Raw genomic sequence first — 22,965 nt, forward strand, 5'->3', positions numbered from 1 at the left:
ACAGGAGAACGCAGCTCTTACAGTCAAAGTTGTGTGCAATCAGCATGCACCTCACTTCACATACCATTACTTTACATGCATGTCACTTCAGTTATACTAATAGGAAAAAAACTATGTGGATAGATACCAGCAGCATCTGGAACCACTGCACATGGGCAACAGTAAACAAAATGTGTCTCAGACCACACATAGAACCTTGATGCACCACATGAAGCCTGTGGGCCACAGGTTGCCCACCACTGCTCTAATACAAATGACAAGGTCAAGCAAGGCCCACTGGATATTGGGAAAATCCTGACAATAATTGTTCATCTTGGAGAAACTCGGTTAAGACTGGTGCAGTCACTCAGAAAACCGTAAGAGAGTCCAGACTGAGGCACTCTGGAGAGCCAGGAAGCATAGCATGCTTCAACTTTCATTTGGTGAGCCAACTTGTAGTTACTTTGGTAAGGTATGCTGCTTGCACATAAGGCTCTTTTCCTATACCATTGCTAAGCACAATGATGGACCAACTTTGTAACGTCTCCTTTTATCTGCCAGGCTGTTGCACGGCCTTACATTCAATGTGTGATGAGCACTATCTAGTATTGATGATGAAGACACAGAAGAAGGCCAAATGTCCTTTACTGGGTTAAGTAAACCCAGGAGAATAGGAAAAGCAAATGTCTTTTTTCTGCCTTTCCATGACCTTTAAAAGGGGATTAGACTGTCAGAAATTCCAGTCCGTAATTGAAGAGTATTAGCCATTCTCCCAACCAGCTCCTGAAATCACTTCTGGATGTCAGGAGTGGAGATGGACGAAGCCCCGTTTCATCTTCAAGTAATGTATGGTAAATGGCTCCGTTTTCTCTGGTCGTCTCCTCTCTGCTGTCAATCTTCTTGAGGAGTCAATAGTGCTGGTTGTATTTGTGCCAAATAAAGCATGAGTGCCATGAAGGTGCTGCAGCCTAAGGTGAGCTGGCGGTCAGGAAAATTCTCAAGCTTCGACTGAGCAGCTGCAGTGCAGGGAGGGACATTGGTGTCTACATTCTCCTTAGTGCCAAAGTTAGTTCCATGCTAGTTTTGGTAGCACTGAACAAGATTTTCAATGGCTCCTGAAAGTGTGGTCACATTAAATAATTGAAGAGGTCCCTACATGGGATCTTTTCAGGCAGATGGCGTTTTTGGAGAAGGAATTTGGGTAGGCTTTCTGGAACAAACTGGAGGAGTCATATTCAATTCCAATGGTATCCCATGCTCCTGAAGGATGTTATGAATCTACATTAGCAATTAATACTGAAGTGCTGAAGTCTATCTGTGTAGGTATAACCTAAAGCTTTGACAAAAGCTTTGACAAAAGCTTTCCTCAGCTGTGAGATAGGAAACTCAGTGGTATTACAGGCATGCATACCAGTGAAGCATTCAAGTCACTAAACACTGAAGTATCAGGCTGAAGAGGAGTGTATACTAGAATCATAGAACACTAGAACTAGAAGGGACTTCAAGAGGTCATCGAGTCCAGTCCCCTGCTCTCACGGCAGGACCAAGCACTGTCTGACCATCTATCTAACCTGCTCTTAAAAATCTCCAGAGATGGAAATTCTCTGCAATACTAGGCAATACTAAAGGGTGTTGAAATTGGTGAAACAGCTTTAAAAATTACATGAATCACAGAGAACAAAAACAATGCCGCCCCGCCTTAATTCTTCTCTTTGGACCCCTTCTGCAGATTAAAATACTTCCTCTTTTCCTTTCTCTTCCCTGAACAAGGGGCCTGAGATTATCTGGAGGCTTGACTCTTGCCCGTGATGTCAGCCTACTCTAAGGGAACTGAGAGAGTCATTAGTGGTATCCCAGGCTGAAGTAATGGAGCAATTCTGTACTGACAAGAACCTGCAGCCCCCCAAAGTGTTGGGTCAGAGGGTCAGTTCCAGTAAAAGTTTGCCTTGGGCAGATCCATCTTAGCCCCCAAAAAAGAGGGCCATATAGAGGTCTCTATACATAGCAGACTTTACCAAACAGGCACACCTTGAAACTCCTGAGGGAGCACTAGGATTGTCTGGCTATCAGCTCAAAGAAACCTAGTGAGCCTGTAGTCTGAGCTTTCTGTCCTTCCTCAACCAAGGAATAAAGTCATGGCAAATTGGGAACTGGCACATTCTATGAGTTTTTCCCAGGAATACTTGGCACCATATATGTGCATATGTCTCTGGAAAGACGGCTGAGCCCCTGCAGGTACTGGACCCAACAAAACCTCAGGATAAACCAAGGAAAGTAGCCACAACATCTCTAACTGTACAATGTGTAACGTTAATTTTAAAAGATATATTAAGTGGATTAGTGCACAAACACAAGAAGTAGTTCTGTTCAGCTTTCAGTAGTGGCAGAGAAGAAATTGTGGTGGTTGGGGGGATAGAAGTAATACTCCCTTACCTGGACAGAGCTGATCATCTTAATCTGAGAGCATTCTGGTACCCCTAAGAGACAGGGCTTTGTTATACTGTTCCACAACTCTACACTAAAGGTGCTAATCCCATAAATGTAAATGCACAGAGGCCCCTGAGGAACATCAGAGAAACCAGGACTGAATTACTCAAGTCCTAGCTGTACATATCATATTATGTTATGATGAAATGCTAAAAGACACCGAACAATAATCTCGAGTGATATAATCAGACTAGAATGTTGAATGGCTTGGAAAAAAATAGCTATCAGAACTTGCATTATCACATTGCCATACTATCTGAATATATTTAAAATTTTTATTCTCTTGTTTCCAATTTTCTGATACAAGCCTACACACATATTCTTTCTCCACCAAATTTGTCATTGTCCTTTCAGTAAACGTTGATTTATTTCACCCATGAAACTATTTTTCATTTACTTGATGGCGCTGGTACACAGTGATTCCAATACAATTCTGGGAATAGTCTGTTTACTGATGCTGTCGAACCAACAGTAGCAGCTCAGAAATTGTATCTAGGGGTAACATCACAATCGTAGCATTACAAAAATAATCTTGTGGGATTACTACAAAATTACATACTTAAGATCTAGAATGCATTCACAGCCAAATTATAAACAATATATGAAACTGAAAGTTACATTTTTCCTATACAGTAGTTTAGTGTTCCTTTAAGTTCAACTATCATTGAATGCAGAAATTTAACTTCTGGGCATTATTTCCCCAAGATGACACTGACTCATACTGCAGTGGGTTAATGAGTACACTGTATATGATAATTTAGGCTCCTGCAATAAAATCCAGGTATATGCACACTGCATCTACCTGGAGCTCCACTAACTGTAATGGGATTCAACGCTGTTACAGCAGTCCACCCTACTGTAGATTTAACTACAGAATACGGGCCTATGCTTGCTTATTATACACTTATTTCTCAAGTGATATTAGCATAATCTGTGCTTCTAAATTAGGAACAACTATTCTAAAACATTGTAAAAAGGGAAAATAAATTGCAAGATGACATATGGTAAATCTTTCCCAGCATCTTCCACATTGCAGTGACCCATGAAAATACCGGGGACAAACAGGAATAGTGTGGCCTGATTCTCCACTGGATAAAGGAATGATCTGAGGCCTGATTTCCCACATAGAAGAACTCACATTTACAATAAAAGAGTCAAAATACAGAAAAAAATTAAATACCTTTACTCTTTCCTCAAAAGGAACTACAAAAGGTAGCTCTGTCAGAATTGCAAGCTGTCGTTCCTCAGACACAGAAAGAGGTGCTGGCTCCAAACCCACTTTAAAATATGAATGAAGAGTTTATCAATTTTGGTAAAAATCTACTTCTCTAAAAGTATTTTATCTTTTAAAAATAAACTGATAATTTGCATTAAATCAACAAACTGCATACATGAAAACAAATTGTTTAGTGCAAACAAAATAGCCAGCAGCTATAACACTGGCTTCTTAAGGTACATCTACACAGCAGCGTTATTTCGGAATAATGAAATAACAAAGAGTGTGTCTGCACTACAAGCCTTAATTTTAAAATAATGGCAAGGTGGAGGACTTCTTATTCTGATGTATGGTAACCCTCATTTCATGAGGAGTAAGGGAAGTCGAAGGAAGAGTGTTCTTCCTTCAACTTCCTGCTGGGTAGACAGTGCCTAAAGCTGAGTTAAGCTATTTTGACTTAAGCTATGTAATTGATGTAGCTGTAGTTGCGTAGCTTAATTCGACTTTAGCCCTGCTGTGTAGACATACCACTAGGAGCCTTACCTTCCTGAAATTACAGTTTCCCCCAGTAAACTGTAAAACTGAGCAATTAAAACTTACTGCAGACAATATGTATATAGAAACAATACGTTATTGTGTTTTTAGTCTCCTTTAGAAAAATCATGTTAATTTTTGCTTTTGTAAAAGCTGCTTAGTAGAAAAATAAAATTTTAAATATTAGAAATGTATCAGCTAATTAATGGAAGTTGGTAATTATTTGCATTAAAACATTACCCAGGGGTCCTATTGCTGAATAAAGAGCCCCATTTCCCACAGTAATTTGGTGTACTTAGCTTTCAATTATACAATCTATTTTTGTCCAGCACACCAATTTTGGCATGAGTGCCCTAATGCTGAAGCCAAAGCCCCATGTAATCAACTCATTTATTTCAATGGGCTTGCAAAGTGCAAAAAAGACATTTGTCCTGTGATCAAAACTAATTTTAGTCCCTGTGGAAAGGTGAGGGAAACATCAGAAAGCTATAGTAGCTTTTTGAGTGAACAGGAGGAAGAAGATAGCCAAAGAGCAGAAGGGGCTAAAGGAAAAGGCTCCCCACTCCAAGATAGTCTCAAACAATGGTACAACTCTTTTGGAACTTTCCAGGTGTATTTAAGGAGGTATTTAAGAAACAGTTCATGTTTCAGTTTTGGATACTTAAGGTACAGAAACTTTAATTTTCTTACTATTAAATTAATGTAAATGAGCTAGGCACATGGCTCATATTATAGCAAATGAGCTGAAATGCAACTTGAGATGTGAAGCCAGCACAAGATGCTACAGGTGTTATTAACTTCCTTGATGGTGTAGATGGAGGTCCCTCTAGCAACAGACTAAATACCAGATACAACAGCCACTGACATTTTCACTTTGTTGCTTTTCATCAGAGTCAGAGAAAAGCTGCCTCACAGGCTATACAAAAGGTAGGAAAAAAAAAAAAAGCTGAAGTAAATAGTACATGTAACTAATGGGGCCAAGGAGATTACACTAGCATTTACATTCCTTCCTTTGGCATCTGCTTATGGGCTGGTGATGCCTGGCTGCCCTTCTGTAGCTAGGCACCAGATCAATGATCATTATCAAAGGATACTGTATTTCAAATTCTCCAAATCATTCCTAAGTAGAGTTACTTCAGGTACAGCTTTAGTGTGACATGACCCCACATATTAGTATACTTGATGTATATTCACTTTTGGCAAATCTCAGCATTGCAAGCCCATGGTATTTTTGATAAAATGCTTCCTTGAGGTTACTTATTTCTTAGTAAACATTTTTAATTAAAGTCAATGTATGTTGCCTCTTAAGCTAAGGGTTAAAAGCATTTTAAACAGAAAGTGCATGTACAGCAAAGGTAAACCACTACCCAACTTCGACAGTTCAATTATTCTGGTCAATTAGTCAATTTTATCTGCATTTCTCCATCAAGGTTTCCATCTTTAAAAAGAAATATTGGATGGAGTCATCAATACACAGTGCATTTATAACTCAAGATGCTGCCATTTAAGTAAATGAAAAAGCACAAATAAACACTACCATATGTGATTCAGCAGTACTTTCACACTAATTGACTTTATCCCATATGAAGTCAAGTGGGATTAAACAGATCATACGTATACTGTTATAGGCTTGTTTTCACACAATCATGTTGATCACACCTATCTTTTTTTCAGTGACTTTAGAGGCCAGAAATAGTGCCAGACTGACAGCCTTGGAGACTGGAGCACTTCATATAGCTAAGGAGGAGGACAGCAAAAACAACTGCAGCATGAGTTTCCTCACACAAATGCCTGTTATTCTGGACCCGAGAGGTCACTGGCAAAGGTTAGAAGGTAGTTCCAGAGCTGTCACAGGCAGCTCCCTCAATGCATGCTCAGGAAAGCGGAGCACAGCAGGCTGGAGTCAGGTTGTTCTGCTTCCTGCCACCACAGTGAAGTGGCCTGGCTGAGATCGGCAGCATAGTGGAGCAGACTGCTGGGTTTCTCAACTTCACATGGCTCCTGTTGCCACAGTGAGTGCAGGGAAGCCCAATCTCTACTGATGTCCTTGGCCAGGGCCCTTTGGTAATTCCCCAAGTCATGTGTTTCTGAGGAGGGGGCTTCAGGGAAGGGGTGCAATTGGGCAGAAAGGGATGGGGCTAGCACAGATTTTGGGGTAAGACACGTAGTGTGGGCAGAATAAGGGCAGAGCAGGGGTAAGAAGAGGTGGTGTGGGGGCAGGGCCTCTGGCATACGGGAGGTTGCCTCAGGTTGCCCCCTAGGGATGGCCCTGGGTAGTCCCTATTACGCTGATGTTCAGTCTGTCTCATACAAGAAGCTGTAAATTCTCTAGGCAATGTGGACGGAAGTAGTGGTAGATTGGGGGGACGGGACGTGAGGGGTGGGTCACAAGTGTATTGGAAAAGCACTGATTCAAATCAAGCTGTAGCTTCTGGAACAGTATGTGCCAGTTTACAGACCTGAACTTCCTGTACTGAGAGCTGACTCCCAGGAGGCAGTGTTTGCTTTGGCATAACATGTATTCCAACTGTGCCGAAAACACCACTACCTCATGCCAGAGAGTGAGAGGAAGGGTTCTAATGTGATAAAGCCCACAGTAATGTAGGGATGTAAGCAACTAGTTGACTATCCGATAAGCAAAAGCATATCAGATAGTTGACTAGTCCCTTGACTAGTTGCTTCCCCATGCCGCCTCTACGAGGGATGGTCTAGACAGTACTGGGTCGTGCTGAGGGGGCAGGGGATTGAACTCAATGACCTCTCGAGGTCCCTTCCAGTTCTAGTGTTCTTTGATTCTATGATTAGAGGCAGCAGGTGGTTCCCCCCCAGCACTACCTCCGCGGGGGGCAGGGGAGGGCAGGAGAGTAGCAGGGACTGGGTGCTGCACCTCTGCGTTTTAAATATATGAACTGCCTGCCCGCTCTTCATAGATTTAAAAATCAGAAATGCAGTGGGGGTGCACAGACCTGGCGTGAGCCAGAACAGCTGATTCCAGGCTCGTGACAGGTCCCCCCACTGTATGCCAGCCTTTTTACATTTAAGGCTAGTGCACAGTGGGGAGGACCCGGTGAGAGCTAGGAATCAGCTGGCCCAGCTCGTGCCGGGTCCCCCCCTCTGTGCTTCAGTCTTTTAAATGATTTAAGAGCCTGCCAGCTCTTAATACATTTCAAAGGCAGAGCTGCAGTGGGAACGAACCCTGCTGCGGCTCCCCCACTTATCGACTAATCACCTAGTCAATGGAAAATCCATCAACTAATCAATTACTTGATTCAACTAAATTTAACATCCCTACAGTAATGTCAGATTTACTCCTTCCGTCTACACAAAAATCAGGCTGACCCAGAATCCCAGGACCCTGTAAAGCTGCAAGCTCTGAGCCTGAATCAAGCCTTGACCCTGGGTTACAGCATTAGAGCTTTGCAATGTAGAGTGAGACCCATCCAGACCTCAGATCATGGGCCTTCTCCCAAAAAATCCCATAATTCCATGAAACAACTTCTTTTGTCCTCTGTACCCCAAGAATCTCAAATCTTTTCTATTCAAAATAGAACAAGCCTCCTTGATGTACTCCTGCAGTTCGGTGTGCCAACATTTAACACTTCCAGTGTCCTCTGCAAGCACACCCTCAGAAAGCTCTCTGTCTGTAATGGAGATAGACTATAACAAGCCTTTACTTTGGTCATGGGAGAGCTGCAAACACACCATCAGAAGCTTTCTGTGTCTGTAATGGAGATGGACCATAATAAGCCTTTACTTTGGTCATGGGAACACGGCCTGATTTTGGTAAATCTGTCGTGCAAGGCCAGCAAAGCTGTGAACTTTAAAAAGAGTACCAGAAATGACCATTCATACTAGCAAATAATGAACAAACTGGCAGCTTTCTAGTGCAGAGAACAGACTGAGCAACTCAAGAGTGAATACTAGAAAACCAGGGATCAGAACTGCATCTCAGGTGACTTGCTAAAATCATACCCATTTAAATGAGGAGTTTCATCAGGTACCAGACACTGTACACCAAGCACAGAATCAATGGTAATGCATGTATGACTACCAGAGTGGCACCTTGCTGGCCCCTAAATCCAACATGGGGACTGATGGGAGACAGCATCAGGCAACAAGTGAGACATGAAGTCATTCTGTTGATGAAACTGGTCCCAGAGCAGGCTTAAGCATACAAGCAGAAGCAGCAGTACCTTCTGGGCCCATGCTTAGAGGTTTGACATACTCCCTGAGGAATGGCCTGCTGTTGAGGCTGCAATAGACTCAGAGTAGACAAAAAGCCACCCCGAGCCCAGTAAGTTTTTTACTCCATTTTAATGTTTATTAATACAGTAATGGAACAGATTTCTGCTTTATGAACTAAGAAGTTATGAGAAGTCCCAGTTAGCAGCATGTATCTGCTAATAGACTGTATACCGGTGCCCTGATGTCTGACCTTCCCTCCCATATGCAGCTCAAAGTAGTGACCAGGAAATGCAAACAGTAAACACATTTAAAATAAACTTTTACTGGAAAGGCCCAGATTTTTGCTAAGACCATTCCTGTTTCTTATAACCGTACATTCCCATGCCTATAATTATGTCACTCTTCAAACATTCAGCAGTCTAACAAGCTGCCTGAAAACAATGAACTATATGAGAGTTTGAGAGGTAGAAATGTGTTCTATTCCCAAATCCATCCATTTCAGTTAGAAGTGGGTCATGCAGTCCGCAGGGGCAAAAAATATTTGTTCCAAATACAACTGTGGCTTGAAACTTTGTCCAGAAATATGTTGGAGAGGCAGGATGGCAGGAAGGTGGAAGTCTGTGGAGTTCTGCCTGTTTGCATGCAGTCATAACAGGCTAAGCTATGGGGAAGCTAATGAAGCACCCTCATGAATTCTGACCCAATTCTGGGTATTGGTAGTTGCAATCTTCTCCTATAGAAGTCCTATGGAACTCCAGGTAGGCAGTCATGTTTTGGGGAATGGTGCATTTTCCAAGGCCAGCTTGGTAGACAACCACCCACTCCACTCACAAATGTACTGTTCCGTCACTATCTATTTGAATACTTCTGTTACATAAATTGCAGGTTTCCCACTAGAAGTTTGAAGTAACATCTTCCTTTGCCCGCTGGGCACCACAATAACTGTTACATCCTCCCAAATGCAAAAGACTTGAAATGATAGACAAAGGTTTATAGCAGTCATTGATGGCAGTGTTCCTTCCCCAGCCCAAGAAGTTTTACAATTTTCTAAAATAAGAAAGCAGCTCTGCATTTTTAATATATGCTTGTTTAAGCAAGCGGTGTCTATGGAGCTTCTGTGATCTGAAGCATTCTTCTCACAATATAATGAAGTTCAGTTTGTAAAGTATGCCCTTGAAATCCCGCAAAGATTTAAAATTTTGTGTCCTTGAAATTCCACACATTTTTTTCCTGTGTTTCTGCATGTGAACCATTTGAGACAATAATCCTCTGTGTCTTGTCTTCCTTCTAGACTCCTTGACCTCTACTGGCTATAGTGCCTCCACATTCTTGGACTGTTTAAAAAAAAAATCTGTTCCTAACCTTCTGTATCTGTTGTTCTTCAAGATGTGTTGCACATGTTGACTCCAATGTAGGTATGTGCGGGGCCCAAGCACAGTGCTGGAAATTTTTCCCTCTGTGGTATCCGGGGGTTCAGCTCTGGTGTTATACATTCATACTTCCGGTAAAACAGTCAGCCAACCCCCTGTTCCCTCTTTCTGGCCAACTCCAATAAAAGGGGTAGAAGGAAAGGTGATGGAAGGGACATGTGCAACACACCTCAAAGAACAGTTAAAGATTAGAAAACATTTTTTCTTCGCGTGATTGCACATGAATAGGTGGTGGGATTTGCCACAGGGTTCATTTTGGCCTTTTATTAGGTCTATGATGGCCTCATTGAGAGAGAATGCAATTTTTGAGGTCAGAATGTCAACAAAAGTATGAGAGAAGTCCTTTACTACCTTCACCTGTATGTCAAAATTTTCATCTACTTTTTTCAACAGCTCCTGGTGCATATTAAGTCATCCTGGGAAGGCAATAAGCCCGTCCACAACACTGCTTCATCAGGAGAGGAGGCAGCAGTGGCCAGCACTGGCTGGGGGCTCTCCTCACCCTTTGTACTGGATGAGTCCTGCAGTACTAGCTCCTAGTACTTGGCACCAACCTTTGTACTGGAGTATGGATTAGGAATTGCCAAAAGGAGTGGTAGGGCCCTTTCTTCCAAGGTCATTAAGTAGGAATGCTTTGACTAGGATCTCTTCAAGGAGGGAAAATGCCCATGAGTTCCAAAATGGCCACTGCACAGGCACCAGCCAGTGGCCAATGAACCAAGTATCTAAAGCCATTGCCTGGCTTAGGTCCACTGCTTGGTAGGGCCAACAGGCTATGTTGTGGCACAGGAGTACAATTCCACTGCCCTGCGACCACAGTAGCATGGATTTCATTGGTGCTGAAGATCAGTGACAAGGAGAACAGGACCAGGACAAGGCCATCATGGCCAGCTTCCCTTCTAGATGGCACCATGAGTCTTGGTGCATGCTGATGGCTGCATGCTCCCTTCTGTCCACTGGCACTGACCATTGTTCTTCTGGTGAAGGAGGAAGGAAAAAAAAAGGTCACAGTGGCCAAAGTGAAAGCCTCCAACATGGATGGCATCACAAAAGAACTGGTAACACAGTGACCCCCAGTGTGGACGGATCATCTAGTACTAAACATCAGGGCCAGAGTCAATGGTCCTGACTGTTGGGATGCCAGACCTGGGGAGTGGCCTGACTCAAGTTGCACTTTGCATTGGTCTCCATGCCTGGCTGCTCTCTCAGCCAGCAGCTCTTCTTTCTTCTTGCTCGGCACTGGGAACTGCAAATGGTATTGTGACTCCTGGATGGCAATAGAAACTTTCCTCCCAGATATCTAGGTGATGAGTCTGACTAGCAAAGTTCCAAGAAAGGTCACGGCAGTGCCTCCATCAACAAGGACTTCAGCCTAGCCTCTTCTGGTATGGGTTTGACATCTCTGCAAATTTTGCAGCAATCCTTATGTGAGCTTCATCCAAACACTTCAGGCAACTGGAATACAGGTTGCTCAGGCTGATTAGCACTGACGTTTCTCCCTCACATTTACATATTAGGGCAAATAAAGCTCATTTGCTATATTCATATATTAACAGATGACTTTTTAAAACATGGAGTTTCCCATCACATAAACGTACGAGTTGATTTTTGTATTCTAGTCTGATTTTGTATGTATTTTATATATATCTGTACATACAAACAGGCCTAATAATTTCTTTACCCTAATGCCATTGATAAAAGTAAAAACACCAGCAGAAGGCTTAGGGGAAGCTGTTTTGTCCAATCAGGAAGAAATGTTACAATTGTATGTATTTTTAAAAAATCAAGATGAGTCTAACTTTACATTACAGTTAGTCACATTTTAAATAGGTTAGGGTACTGAGAACAAATTATAACAGACTACATTGCTATTAGGAATCATTATGATTAGCATGAGTTATTCAACTGAGTTATGAGAACTTCAATTTCCTTAGTATAACCACTACATATGAAAACCAAATGGAAAGTTTTAATGCAGAAATTCTCAAACTTTTTTGTCCATGGTCTACCTGGCTCAATGTGAAGCTTTTTGTGGAACACCAGTTGCTAATGGAAATTCATCGTTAATTAAATTACGCTTGAGCCATTTTGCTAGTGCTGCAGCTAGGGAGACTGTTTTATTTAAATTATTAAACAGATTAAGAGCTTTACCTTTCTCATGTTAGTTTATCAAACTTAATTTGAAACAAAATAAAATATTAATTTATGTCCAACACAAAAGGTTTCAATGTCTTCTTTATTTATGGCTGGGGTATGGAACCTTTTTTGTGTCAGGGTCACGGACCCACAGAAAAACCAGTTGGGAACCACACAAGCGAGAAGCAAAAAAACTCCTCCAAAAAACTCCAACCCTCACTGATGTGGCCTCCAACTGAAACACCTCATTCCTCTGGAGTTCCAGCCCCACAGAATGAGGAGAAGGGAAGGGATAGAGGACTGAGATTCGGGGCTTCCCACATGCAAGATTTACTTTTCTGGGGTTCCGTAGTTAGTGGATTTTATGGACCCCGTGAGGCTCTGGGGTGGGGAGGGGTTCACTGTGCGGGACAGGGCTGCCAAACTGGGATTGGTATGGGGTACAGGATTTGGGAAGGAGGTGCGGTGCAGAAGGGGTAAGGGTGCAAGGTCTGGGTGGGAGGTGGGATGCAGAAGCAGACTGGGGGTAGGGTGTCTGGCAAGGGGCAGGGAGATGAGGGTAGAGTGCCTGGGGCTAAAGCTGGAGGGCAGAGCGGCTGAGGGGGTTCAGGGAGATGAGGGACATGGTGCCCCTGGAAATAGGGCTGAGGTCAAGGTGGCTGAGGGGGAGGATGTCACAGAAATGGAGGCCCAGGAAGGCTGGGCACAGGTACAGCAAGGTGAGGGTAGGCAAGTAGGTGACCTGGGTTTTCCAGTCCTTCAGGGGGTGGGTTTCCGCAGAGGTCCAGTCCACCGAGCTCTCCCCCCAGACCAAGTCCCCGTGAGTGAAGGGCCCCTAACCCCCACCTGCCTGCTGTGTATGCATGGTCCTCAGTCCCAGTGTTGCCTTCTCTCACCACCACTGGGTCCCACACAGCCCAACCTGCTGCCAGGAAAGCGGGGGGTGGAGAAGGGTGAGAACCAGCCACTCGCACACCACAAGGGCCCGTCCTGCCCAGCTGATTCCCGTGCAGCCCAACCTGCTGCCTGCCCTGTGGGACCAACCAAGAGACACGTCACTCTTACCATGGGGGCAGCACTCCTACACGTATAGCTCTGCAGCCCGCGAGGGGTGTGTTTGCTTTCTTCACCTCCCCACCTGCTGGAGCTGATGCTGCAACATCACAACTGTGCACCAACTGCGAGGCTACAGCAGCAGCGCGTGCTCCCCACTGCATCAGCAGCTGCCCCGCCAGAACACGCATGCGCGTGTGCTGTCTCGCACCGTTCACGCCTTTTTGCTGAGCACGGTCTGGCCCCATCAGTTCCTCCTGACCAGGAGAGTCTGAAAAAGATAAAACCATAGCTCCGAAGCAGGGAGGAGGGCGGGATGTGGAGCACCCACGGGAACACAATCTCGAAGAACAGACGTTACTGCTCAAGGTGAGTAACTGTCTCTTCATCAAGTAGTAGCCCCATGAGTGCTCCACTCAAGGTGAATATGAAGCAGTGGTCCAGTGCTATTCATGTGCTTCGGGCTTATGGTTTCTGTGCTATGGATAGAATCATTTAGGCCACTGCCTAATCGTTCTTCAATATTTTCGCAAGAGCATAATGTCTGGCGAAGGTAACAGCAGAGGACCAGGTTGCTGCACGGCATATGTCCTGTAGTAGTACACCTTTAGGGAAGCTGTGGATGTGGCCATCCCCCTAGTGGAATGGGCATGTGGTCGGTGTAGTAACGATTTATTGTGCAAGGCGTAACATCTTGTGATGCAAGAGACGATCGAATTGGAAATGCGCTGTGCAGAGAGCTGTTGGCCTTTTGAACGCTCTACTATAGATAAGAAAAGACACTGAGACTTTCTGAAACAATGTGTTCTCTCAAGATAAAGGCCAGAGCTCTTCTGCTGTCCAGCGTATGCAAACGTAACTCCTCCACGGTGGAATGAGGTTTTGGGTAGAAGATCGGCAGGCTTATGGGTTCGTTTATATGAAAAACGGAATTCACTTTTGGTAGAAAGGGAGGGTGAATGTGAAGCACTACCCCGTGCGCAGTGAATAATCTGTAGGGCGGGTCAGCAGAGAGAGCCGCTAATTCGCTCACTCATTGCACTGAAGTTATGGCAAGTAGGAACGCCACCTTCATAGTGAGCATTCGGAGCTCGCATGTCCCAAGCGATTTGAAGGGGGGGGGGGCGAGTCAGGGTGTCCAAAACCAAAGCTAGGTCCCACAGCTCTGGTGGAATCTTGTGAGTAGGATACAGATTCTCGAGCCCCTTCAAAAATCTTTTGGTTAATGGGTGCGCGAATACTGAATGATCATCGATGGGAGGATGGAAGGCCGAGATTGCCGCCATGTGAACCTCGAGGGAAGAAATAGATAGGCTAGTCATCTTTAGGTGTAGGATGTAATCAAGTACTTGTTGGATAGGCAGGGAAAGAGGATCAAAAGCTCTTGAACACCAGGATTGGAACCGGTACCATTTATGGAGGTTAGTCTTTTGAGTGCTGTGCACTGCTTTACCGCTTGAGAACAGCTCATTTCCGGCGCTTGGAGCCAACTAGGAGCTACGCCATGAGATGAATGCAATCGATGTGCAGGTGGATCACTGTACTGTGTTATTGAGATAGTAAGTTGTACAGCTTCGGTAGTTGCCGTGGTTGGGCTGCCAACATTCGCGACAATTGCATTAGCCACGTCTGTCGGGGCCAAAAGGGCACTATCAAAATCACTGCTGCACCGTCCAATCTATTTTCTCCAGTACCTTGGGGATGAGTGGGAGAGGGAGAAAGGAGTAGAGCAACTGGTGACGACTCTAGTCGAGCAGGAAGGCGTCTCCTAAGGAAGCTATTGCCCGCTCATAAGCAATAGTGATGGCACTTTCTGTTGCAGTGAGTGGCGAAGAGGTCTATACTGGAGAACCCCCAGTATTGGAAAAGATCACGGATGACCTCGTTGTGCAACTCCCATTCATGCTGTGGAAGGAATTGTCTGCTGAGGGCATCGGCGATGATGCTGTCCTTGCCGGGAAGGTATGACGCAGTAAGGGTAATACCGTGCCAAATGGCCCAGTTCCACAACTGGATGGCCTCCGCGCAGAGGAGGCGTGAGCGAGGGTCACCTCTTGTCAGCTGACATAGTAAACCATGCATATATTGTCGGTGAGGATCTGAATCATAAGATGTTGAATACCGCTCGTAACTCGGGGAAGTTTATGTGCTGCAGAGATTCTTGGGGTGTCCAGAGACCCTGAGCCCGATGGTCTTGCAAATGGGCGCCCCACCCGAGTAAGGACACATCTATTGTGATTTGGACTGTGGGTTTCTGTCCATGAAAGGGGACACCTGTTAGCAAGTTCTTGGGATTGTCCCACCACGCTAGTGAGCCCCTGACATCTTTTGGAATGGAGACTGTCCTGTGTGTGCTGTGGGCACTTGGAATATATAGCGTGAATAGCCAACGTTGAAGGCTCCGCAGATACATGTGGTGGCAACCATGTGCCCTAACAGCTGTAGGCAGGTAAGTAGATGGCATTTGGGAGAAATTGAAAAAGTCTGAACTAGGTCCTGGATACGTGAAACCTTTTCATGGGTAAGTAAGCTCTTGCAGTTGATGAATCAAGCCTCGCACCAATGAATTCTAGGCAATGGTTCAGTGCCAGGGAAGTCTTGTCAAAATTGATTATGAGCCCCAGAGCCCTGAACACTGTCATCGTAGTGGCGACTGCCCGTGTAGTTTCGTCCAAAGTAGGAGCCTTCAGTAGACAATTGTCTAAATAAGAGAAAATCATGATGTCGAGATGTAGAAGATAGGCAGCCACAACCGCCAGAGTCTTGGAAAAAACTCTTAGCGCTGCTGAGACCGAAAGGTAACACTGTATTGATAGTGCTCCATGCCCACTATGAACCGGAAGAACCACCTGTGGGCCGGGTGCATCGTTATATGAAAATAGGCATCCTGTAAATCGAGGGACTTGAACCAATCCCCTTTTTTCGAGAGCTGGGATGACCATCTTGAATTTTTGTTTGCGCAGGTGACGGTTGAGCCAGTGTAGGTCCAAAATAGGCCTCCAGCCCCCTGACTACTTCTGGGTGAGGAAGTACCGAGAATAAAAACCTTTTCCGCGAAACTGAGATGGCACCCTCTCCACTGCTCCTATGGTAAGTAGGCGGGAGACTTTTTGCTGGAGAAGAGGCTTGTGAGAGGGGTCCCTGAAAAGGGATGGGAAAGGTGGGGCGGGAGGGAGGAGTGTGTTGAAAGGGATGACGTATCCCGAAGTGACTATGTCTCGGACCCAACGGTCAGTGGTTATGAAAGACCAATGCTGGTGATACAGTCTCAACCAGTAATAGAATAACTTCTCTACGTCGTGTGGTGCCTCTGATAAAGGGGTGGTACACAGTCCCTTGATCGACACGTCAAACTTGCTGCCGGCCTTGCTGTTGAGTGGGCGCTTTGTTGGGCTGCTGGCACCATTTGTGTGGACGTTGTCTCAGCCCCAATTTATCGTATGGCCTAACATGGGGTGCAGCATAAGAAAAGGGTCTCTGTTGTGGGATGTGTATCTCTTGTGTCTATACAGTGGCGTGTACATCCCCAACGTTCTTCAAGTAGTGCGGAAATCTTTGCGTGAGTGGAAGATCTGATGCATATTCTGAGCGAAAAGTGACTGGCGATCGAAAGGTAAGTCTTCAACCTAGGATTGCAGGTCTTTTGGGATGGCCGCCAGATGCAGCCAGGACGCACGACACAACCACAGTTGTAGCTGTGGTTCGTGCCGCTGTGTCGGCCGTGTCAAGGGCGATCTACAGCACTGTACGAGCTGCTGTGTAGCCTTCTTGGACAACTGCCCTTAGGATTTGTCTTTTGGTTTCTGGTAAATGCTCTAAAAGAGGGACTAACTTTGAACAGTTGTCAAAAATCAAGATTCACGAGAAGAGCTGCGTAATTGGACGTTCTCAAGGTTGAGATGGCAGAGGCATATTCAGGCCTGTCTAAAATATCCAGACGCTTAGCTTCCTTGTCATTAGCGGTGGTTTTGCCATGTGTTGATTTTGACCTCTGTTGTGCAGCGTCCAAGACAAGGGAATTGGGCTGAGGGTGCATAAACAAAAACTCCATACCCTTTGGAGATACGAACTACTTCTTATCCAATTGTTCGTTAGTTGGTAAAGTGGCTGCTGGAGTCTGCCAGATGTCATTAGCAATCTCCAATATGGCCTCGTCGAAGGGGAGTGCTAGCTTCGATTTTTGGGAAGGTTGCAGGTTCTTTAGCAAGCGATCTTGTTTTTGCTCCACACCTGTGGTTTAAACCTCCTGAGATTGAGCCCCTCTTTTGAAGAGTTCTTGAAATTGCTCATGATCATCTGTCAGGGAAGATTCCCCTTAGGCAACTGCGTCGTCAGGTGATGATGATGATTGATTGGTTGAGGAATCCAAATGCTGTTGCTCTAGCTGCGGCGAGTGGCTATCATTCTGCTCCTCGTGACTAGGGACTGAGATTGTGTTTCCTGTGGGGGTCGGTGGAGCCGTACAAGGGAGCGGAGCATCTTGAACTGGATGGCGTGGAGAGGCTGGACAGCTGTAATGCGGTGATCGCGATCGCAGGTATTGTCTACTGAGCAAGCACAGGCGCTCATGATAATAACAGTCATAGCATCGTTCATGATGGTATGCATCCGGCAAGTATCTTGGAGAACACCCCCTCACTGTCCCATAGCGGCGAGAGTACTCCAAAGGTCTTGAGGATCTCAATGACATAGACCTCATGGTGTAGCGAGACAGGGACCGGGAATAGTGAGCTCGGTAATACCATCTCGGAGGGGAATGACAAGGTGACCTGTAGTAGCACTCTTTAGCAGAGACATAATGCGAAGCACAGTGGTGACTGCCAGAACAGGAAGAATAGGAGAAGGAGGCTCAAGGGAAAAAATGGCCCAGTCTGGAGAGAGGGATGGTGTCTGCATGCGACCAGACTTCCGCTATGCCTTTGTAGGTACCGAGGAGATGTGCGGGGAAGATGGTGCTGTCTGCAGAGGGATGGCCAGTGCAGAAATGTCATTGATGGAAACGGCTGCAATTGACTGTAAGTGTCGGTGCTGCCTGCGTTGTCAGCTGTGCCGGCACCGGCAGTAATGATGGCAGCAATGAGGGCTGCATGAAATCTGACTCCGCCAACGCCGGCCAGCACTGTGGATATAGGTGCCGATGTTGTCAGCACCACTGCTGCGGGTGCTGGCAGTCTCGTCTCTTTCTGCGCCGGTGCCGAGGCGGTCGGTACTGGTTTTGAACGAGCCGTTAGAGCCGTTGCCGACTCAGCTCGCGGACCCTTGGAAGGTGCCAGTGACAGGTCTTTCGATAGGGCAGGGCTTGGAGCTGATGCGCTATGGCCCTTGCCCATCTTCTCAACAGAGTGCCTCGGCGGTATGCCTGAGGTACCCAGTCTGTCACCCACACTTAGTCGTCCAGTGGGTTTGGAGGTCCTGTGGTCAGGAGTATGGGAGATCAGGCGAGCTTCATGCACCCGAGATCTCTTTGGGCAGCTTGTCCATGCCAGGCATTTGCAAAGCTTTGTTAAACAAAAGCATCCTCAGTCTCATTTCCCTATCACGCCTGGCACACGCGGTCAGTTTCGTGCAATGTGCGCACTTCTGCGGCCACGGACGGTTGGAAAGGAACTGACGGGGCCGGACTGCGCTCAGCAAAAAGGCTCAAATGGTGCAAGACAGCATGACAGCATGTGCGGTCCAGTGGGGCTACTGCTGATGAAGATTCTCCGGATTGCAGTGGTGCGACGAGCCCGACACCTTGAGTGGAGCAACCATGGGGACACTACTCGACGAAGAACCACTATTCTAAGGCAAAGTAACATGAACAGTATCTTACCATCCAAAGTAGACTGCAATGGTCCTATTCTTCCCATTCTTCTGACTCTCCAAACATGTCTGGCTGATGGCACATAAAGCTGTGTAACCTAATAAGTTAATAAACCTTATAGTTAAATATTTCGTATTAAAGATGCAACTAAATACATGCTTATAGTATGCTGATGAGTCCAAGCAGTTGTGTTGGAAAATCTAAATTGTTATGAAAATAATACTCAACTAAAACTAGAGTGAATGCAATGTTAAGGTAGAGAAATCAGTAACTCAAAATTTAGGAAGTGACAAGGTAAAAGGTAAGCCTAAACTATGCTTCCTGGTGACTATGACATAAAATATGATTGTAAAACACTGGTCAAATATAATAGACAGTACATTTCACCCTGCCAGTTACTGAATATTACTTACAGTAAGTTATAGTATTTACAACATTCTTTAGACATAGTTTATTTAAGTCTCAATTTAAGTCCTTCCTTTCAACATTTCTGCATTTCCCAAAGATATCCTGGCACCAGATATTAAGGAAAGAAAAAAAAAGCTAAGCATGAAGAACTAGACATGTAAGAAATTTAGATTCTCTCAAACTTTGGGAAGTCTCAAGTGTGTACATCACACACACACAAAACTTTCTGTGTGTAAGCAATGCTACCAACAGCTAAGAGCTATAAATTTAAAACTACTGTACTAGTTTAGTTCAAATTTGGCTTGTTTCTTAGATCCAAGCCTTCAACTGTTTCAGTTATACTTGTGCACATTTTTTACATCTGCGGTCCATTTCTAACACACACGCACACACACTTTTCAGAAACAACCTACACGATTTTGCACAAACTTTAAAGGAAATGTAGTCTCTTCTGGGGTGAAATCAAGCATGAACTTTATTTCAAAGCAAAGCTTGATTGCCTCCACTATAATTCAGAGAAAACTTCATTCAGTGAAGTAATAGTGAGAAGAGGCTATTGTAATTTACCCACTATAATGTATCAAAACAATTTGGGGGTTTCATCCTCTTTTCACTATAAAAAGAACATTACTATATCCAGGGACACTGTAAGTAGGTTCCACTTTACAAACAGGGAATGTGACTATATGCTACGTCTTCTGATTAGTTGCAATTTTAAATTAAATTAATTCCTGACCAATATCAATGTCACACTTAAAAAATAATTCTTGTATTTCATAATAGGTATCATAATATGTATTATAATTATTTAATCATGAACTAGTTGTTGCTAGTGAACACATTGCATGTCATTTCTGCTTTTTTCAAGAAAACCTGATTCCTTGTATTTGGGAAATTAAATATATTTGGTAAAATATGAACTAGATGGGGAAAATCATGGTAAACATCTAAAAAGTTGTGTGAAGAAATATTGTTACCTTATCTGCTTTAATGTTTTCTTGTTCTGACAGCCAGTGATTTGGTGGACAGAAATTTCTTCTTGTGTCTCTAGATTTCAACATTTTCACTAAATTAGTGATGACCTAGATGGTAGAAACAGTTCTATTCAATATAAATTAGTTCATTAAATGAAATTATGCAAACACAATTCTTCAAAATAAATTTCTAAAAAAAATCCTGTAATAGTGTGTCACATTAAGTTATTTTTTCCCCTAAACAACATTACATTGTTCTCATTGCAGAACACAGGAGTATCTCTAACATGTACAAAAGTGATCTGCTAACTCTGGAAAGCCAAAAAGTAATCATATCAGCACAAAAAAAATCAATGTTCGCTTTAATCTTTTCCATTCATGAGCACCAAGACACATGTAAATGTGCACCACCAGTACAAACAAAAATCTAGATGTGGACACTCTGCTAATCAGCTTAGTGGCATTTGAATCTCCCCTGAATGGTTGCACAAGCACACAGCTTACAGGAAACTTAGAATGTACAAAAATGTATAAATAAGATTTTAAAACATTTTTACATTAAGCATTATATACCTAAATCCCGCATTCTAGGACTAAGCATACATCTCAGGCTGCCTGTTCCAATTTTAGATGAGAAAATTGCTTTTTAAGAACATTCTCCCCTTCTTCCTGCCACCTCTAACCTCCGTACCAAACAAAACTCTTTCACAGACAATATTGTGACAAACATTCCCTCATGCTTTATGAAATGGACTTATGGACACAATTCTGCATAACTCAAAGATGCGTGGGATAAATTGCCTCATGTAACCTTTCAATCTTCATGTCATAATTTGCTGGGTCTGTGCATCTCATTTTGGTGGATGTCTCATTCTTGTGTGTAAAATTAGACATATGGAGTATGGAATGCTTTATGGTTTTAAATGTGCAAAAAAAAAGCCATCAAGGGAGTTTGCAAAGCTGGGATGCCTCAATGTCTGGGCAATCATATGTAAACAGCCTTTTGTCCTTTTAGTCTTAACAGTGGTTGGTCCTACAAAATCATGGCATCTCTCTAATTCAGAGGTTCTTAACCTTTGCCAAATGGGGACCCATTTTGACAATTCAGGAAGACTTGGTGACCCAAATCAATTAAAAAATGGGGCAGGGGAAGGAGAGGGGGCAAAGCCACCTGGGGAGACACTTAGCGACCCTTTTGAAATGTAATGGAAACCCATATTTGGGTCCCAACCCATAGATTGGGAAACCCTGCTCTAATTGGTAGGGAGTGGCCAGGTAACTTCCCGTGGAATGCAAAAAGAGAATTCCCACCTAAAGTGGGAATTTATAAAACAATACGAAATTAGGGTGTGGGAGTTGGGTTTTTTTTTTTTTTGGTCTTTTGTCTTTGGCTGGCTGGGCACACCACACTGGAGGGAAGGAACCAAAGGCCCCAGGGTGAGGAACTGCCATGGTTGGAAGGCTTAGCTCAGGGGTCTGCAACGTATGACTATCGAAACAAATATGGCTCAGCATGGAACTAAACATGGCTCTTTGCTCATTCCCAAAATACATGCAGCTTTTGAAATTAAAATGAAAAAATCAAAATTTTAAAAATGCAAAATTACTCATGTAGCTTGAATGTGCACATGAACCTGAATTTGACCAGTTATGTGTAATCTACTTTGCTCTGCCTATTCTCACTTATAACCACTTAAATCCTACGGCTTATATTTAATAAAGTCACTTTTATTTACTATCAAGCCCAGTGTAAATTACTGTTACCTGGGACAGCAACCAATGTGTACATTCCCCCTTTCATTGTTGAAGAGGGCTTACCTAAAAATTCATTTGAGGTTCTACTCCCATTTGGGGAGTGGTATCCCAGGAAGCTGAGCCCCAAACTGCACTTTCCTTGGACCTGAAGAATTTCAGTGCCTGTACTGCTTCGGGGTGGGGGGGAGGGGGCGGTGGGACAGTAATCTCAGCTATGTGCCTTGGCTGGGGGAATCCAGGGAGCTGGCCCAGTAGGACTGAGCAGTGAGAAGCCTCAGAGAGTGGCAGTGGCCTTGTTAGCACCCCGGTAAGCACCCCCACGGGGTCTTTTGCAACTGCACCTCGTCACAAATAAATACTGACCTAATATAGAAAAAAAATCAATTATATTTAATATTGAAATTGTGTAACTCCAATCTTCTCACCAAAATATTTTATATATTCATATATCCATATATATTGGACCAAAAAAGAAGTCATTTTAAAAAAAGGTAAGGCTGTCAGATAGCTCTAAAGCAGTGGTTCTTAGTCTGGAGTGCACACACCCACTGGGGGTGCAAGATGCCCTTTCTGGGGGTGAGAGACATGCCAGATTTTTATGATATATCTTAGGTTTAAAACTGACCTACTTCAATGATTTTTAATAAGGGGTGCGATAACATATTTTGAGAACCAAAGGGGTGCAGGCTTCAGTAAGGTTAAGAACCACTGCTCTAGAGGATGAGAGTACAGGTAAACACAAAAATCAGATATACCAAAATGAGGAAGCTGAGAAAACACATCCTAGGCACTTGGCACCTCTAAAGTTTAAAAAAATACAAAGGACACATCAGCAGCTCCTCCAAACCAGAAAATAACCAGTCAGAAATACCAAGTCAAAAAGCATCTCTGTAATATCCTACTGTATCTACAAATAAACACTCCTAATCTCATCCCTCCTGAACCCAAATCTGGGTACAAATATTTACAAGATAGAAATGACTCCGTAACCCTGGCCAAATA

The 22,965-nt window shown here is 44.1% G+C and overlaps 1 protein-coding gene across 1 annotated transcript in view; it reads right to left on the bottom strand.

Annotated features, from left to right (window-relative positions):
• The window catches only part of UBE3C (ubiquitin protein ligase E3C), a 178,711-nt gene that overhangs the window by 71,697 nt on the left and 84,049 nt on the right, over positions 1–22,965 (bottom strand). Inside the window, exons 14-16 of the mRNA XM_075922749.2 lie at positions 20,212–20,316; positions 18,836–18,923; positions 3,647–3,744 (exon numbers count right to left, since the gene is read on the bottom strand). Coding sequence (XP_075778864.1) covers positions 3,647–3,744; positions 18,836–18,923; positions 20,212–20,316 — 291 coding nt within the window. The remainder of the gene's footprint in view (positions 1–3,646; positions 3,745–18,835; positions 18,924–20,211; positions 20,317–22,965) is intronic.

This window comes from Pelodiscus sinensis, chromosome 2 (genome assembly GCF_052426305.1).
Source record: "Pelodiscus sinensis isolate ZL-2025 chromosome 2, ASM5242630v1, whole genome shotgun sequence".
NCBI lineage: Eukaryota > Metazoa > Chordata > Testudines > Trionychidae > Pelodiscus > Pelodiscus sinensis.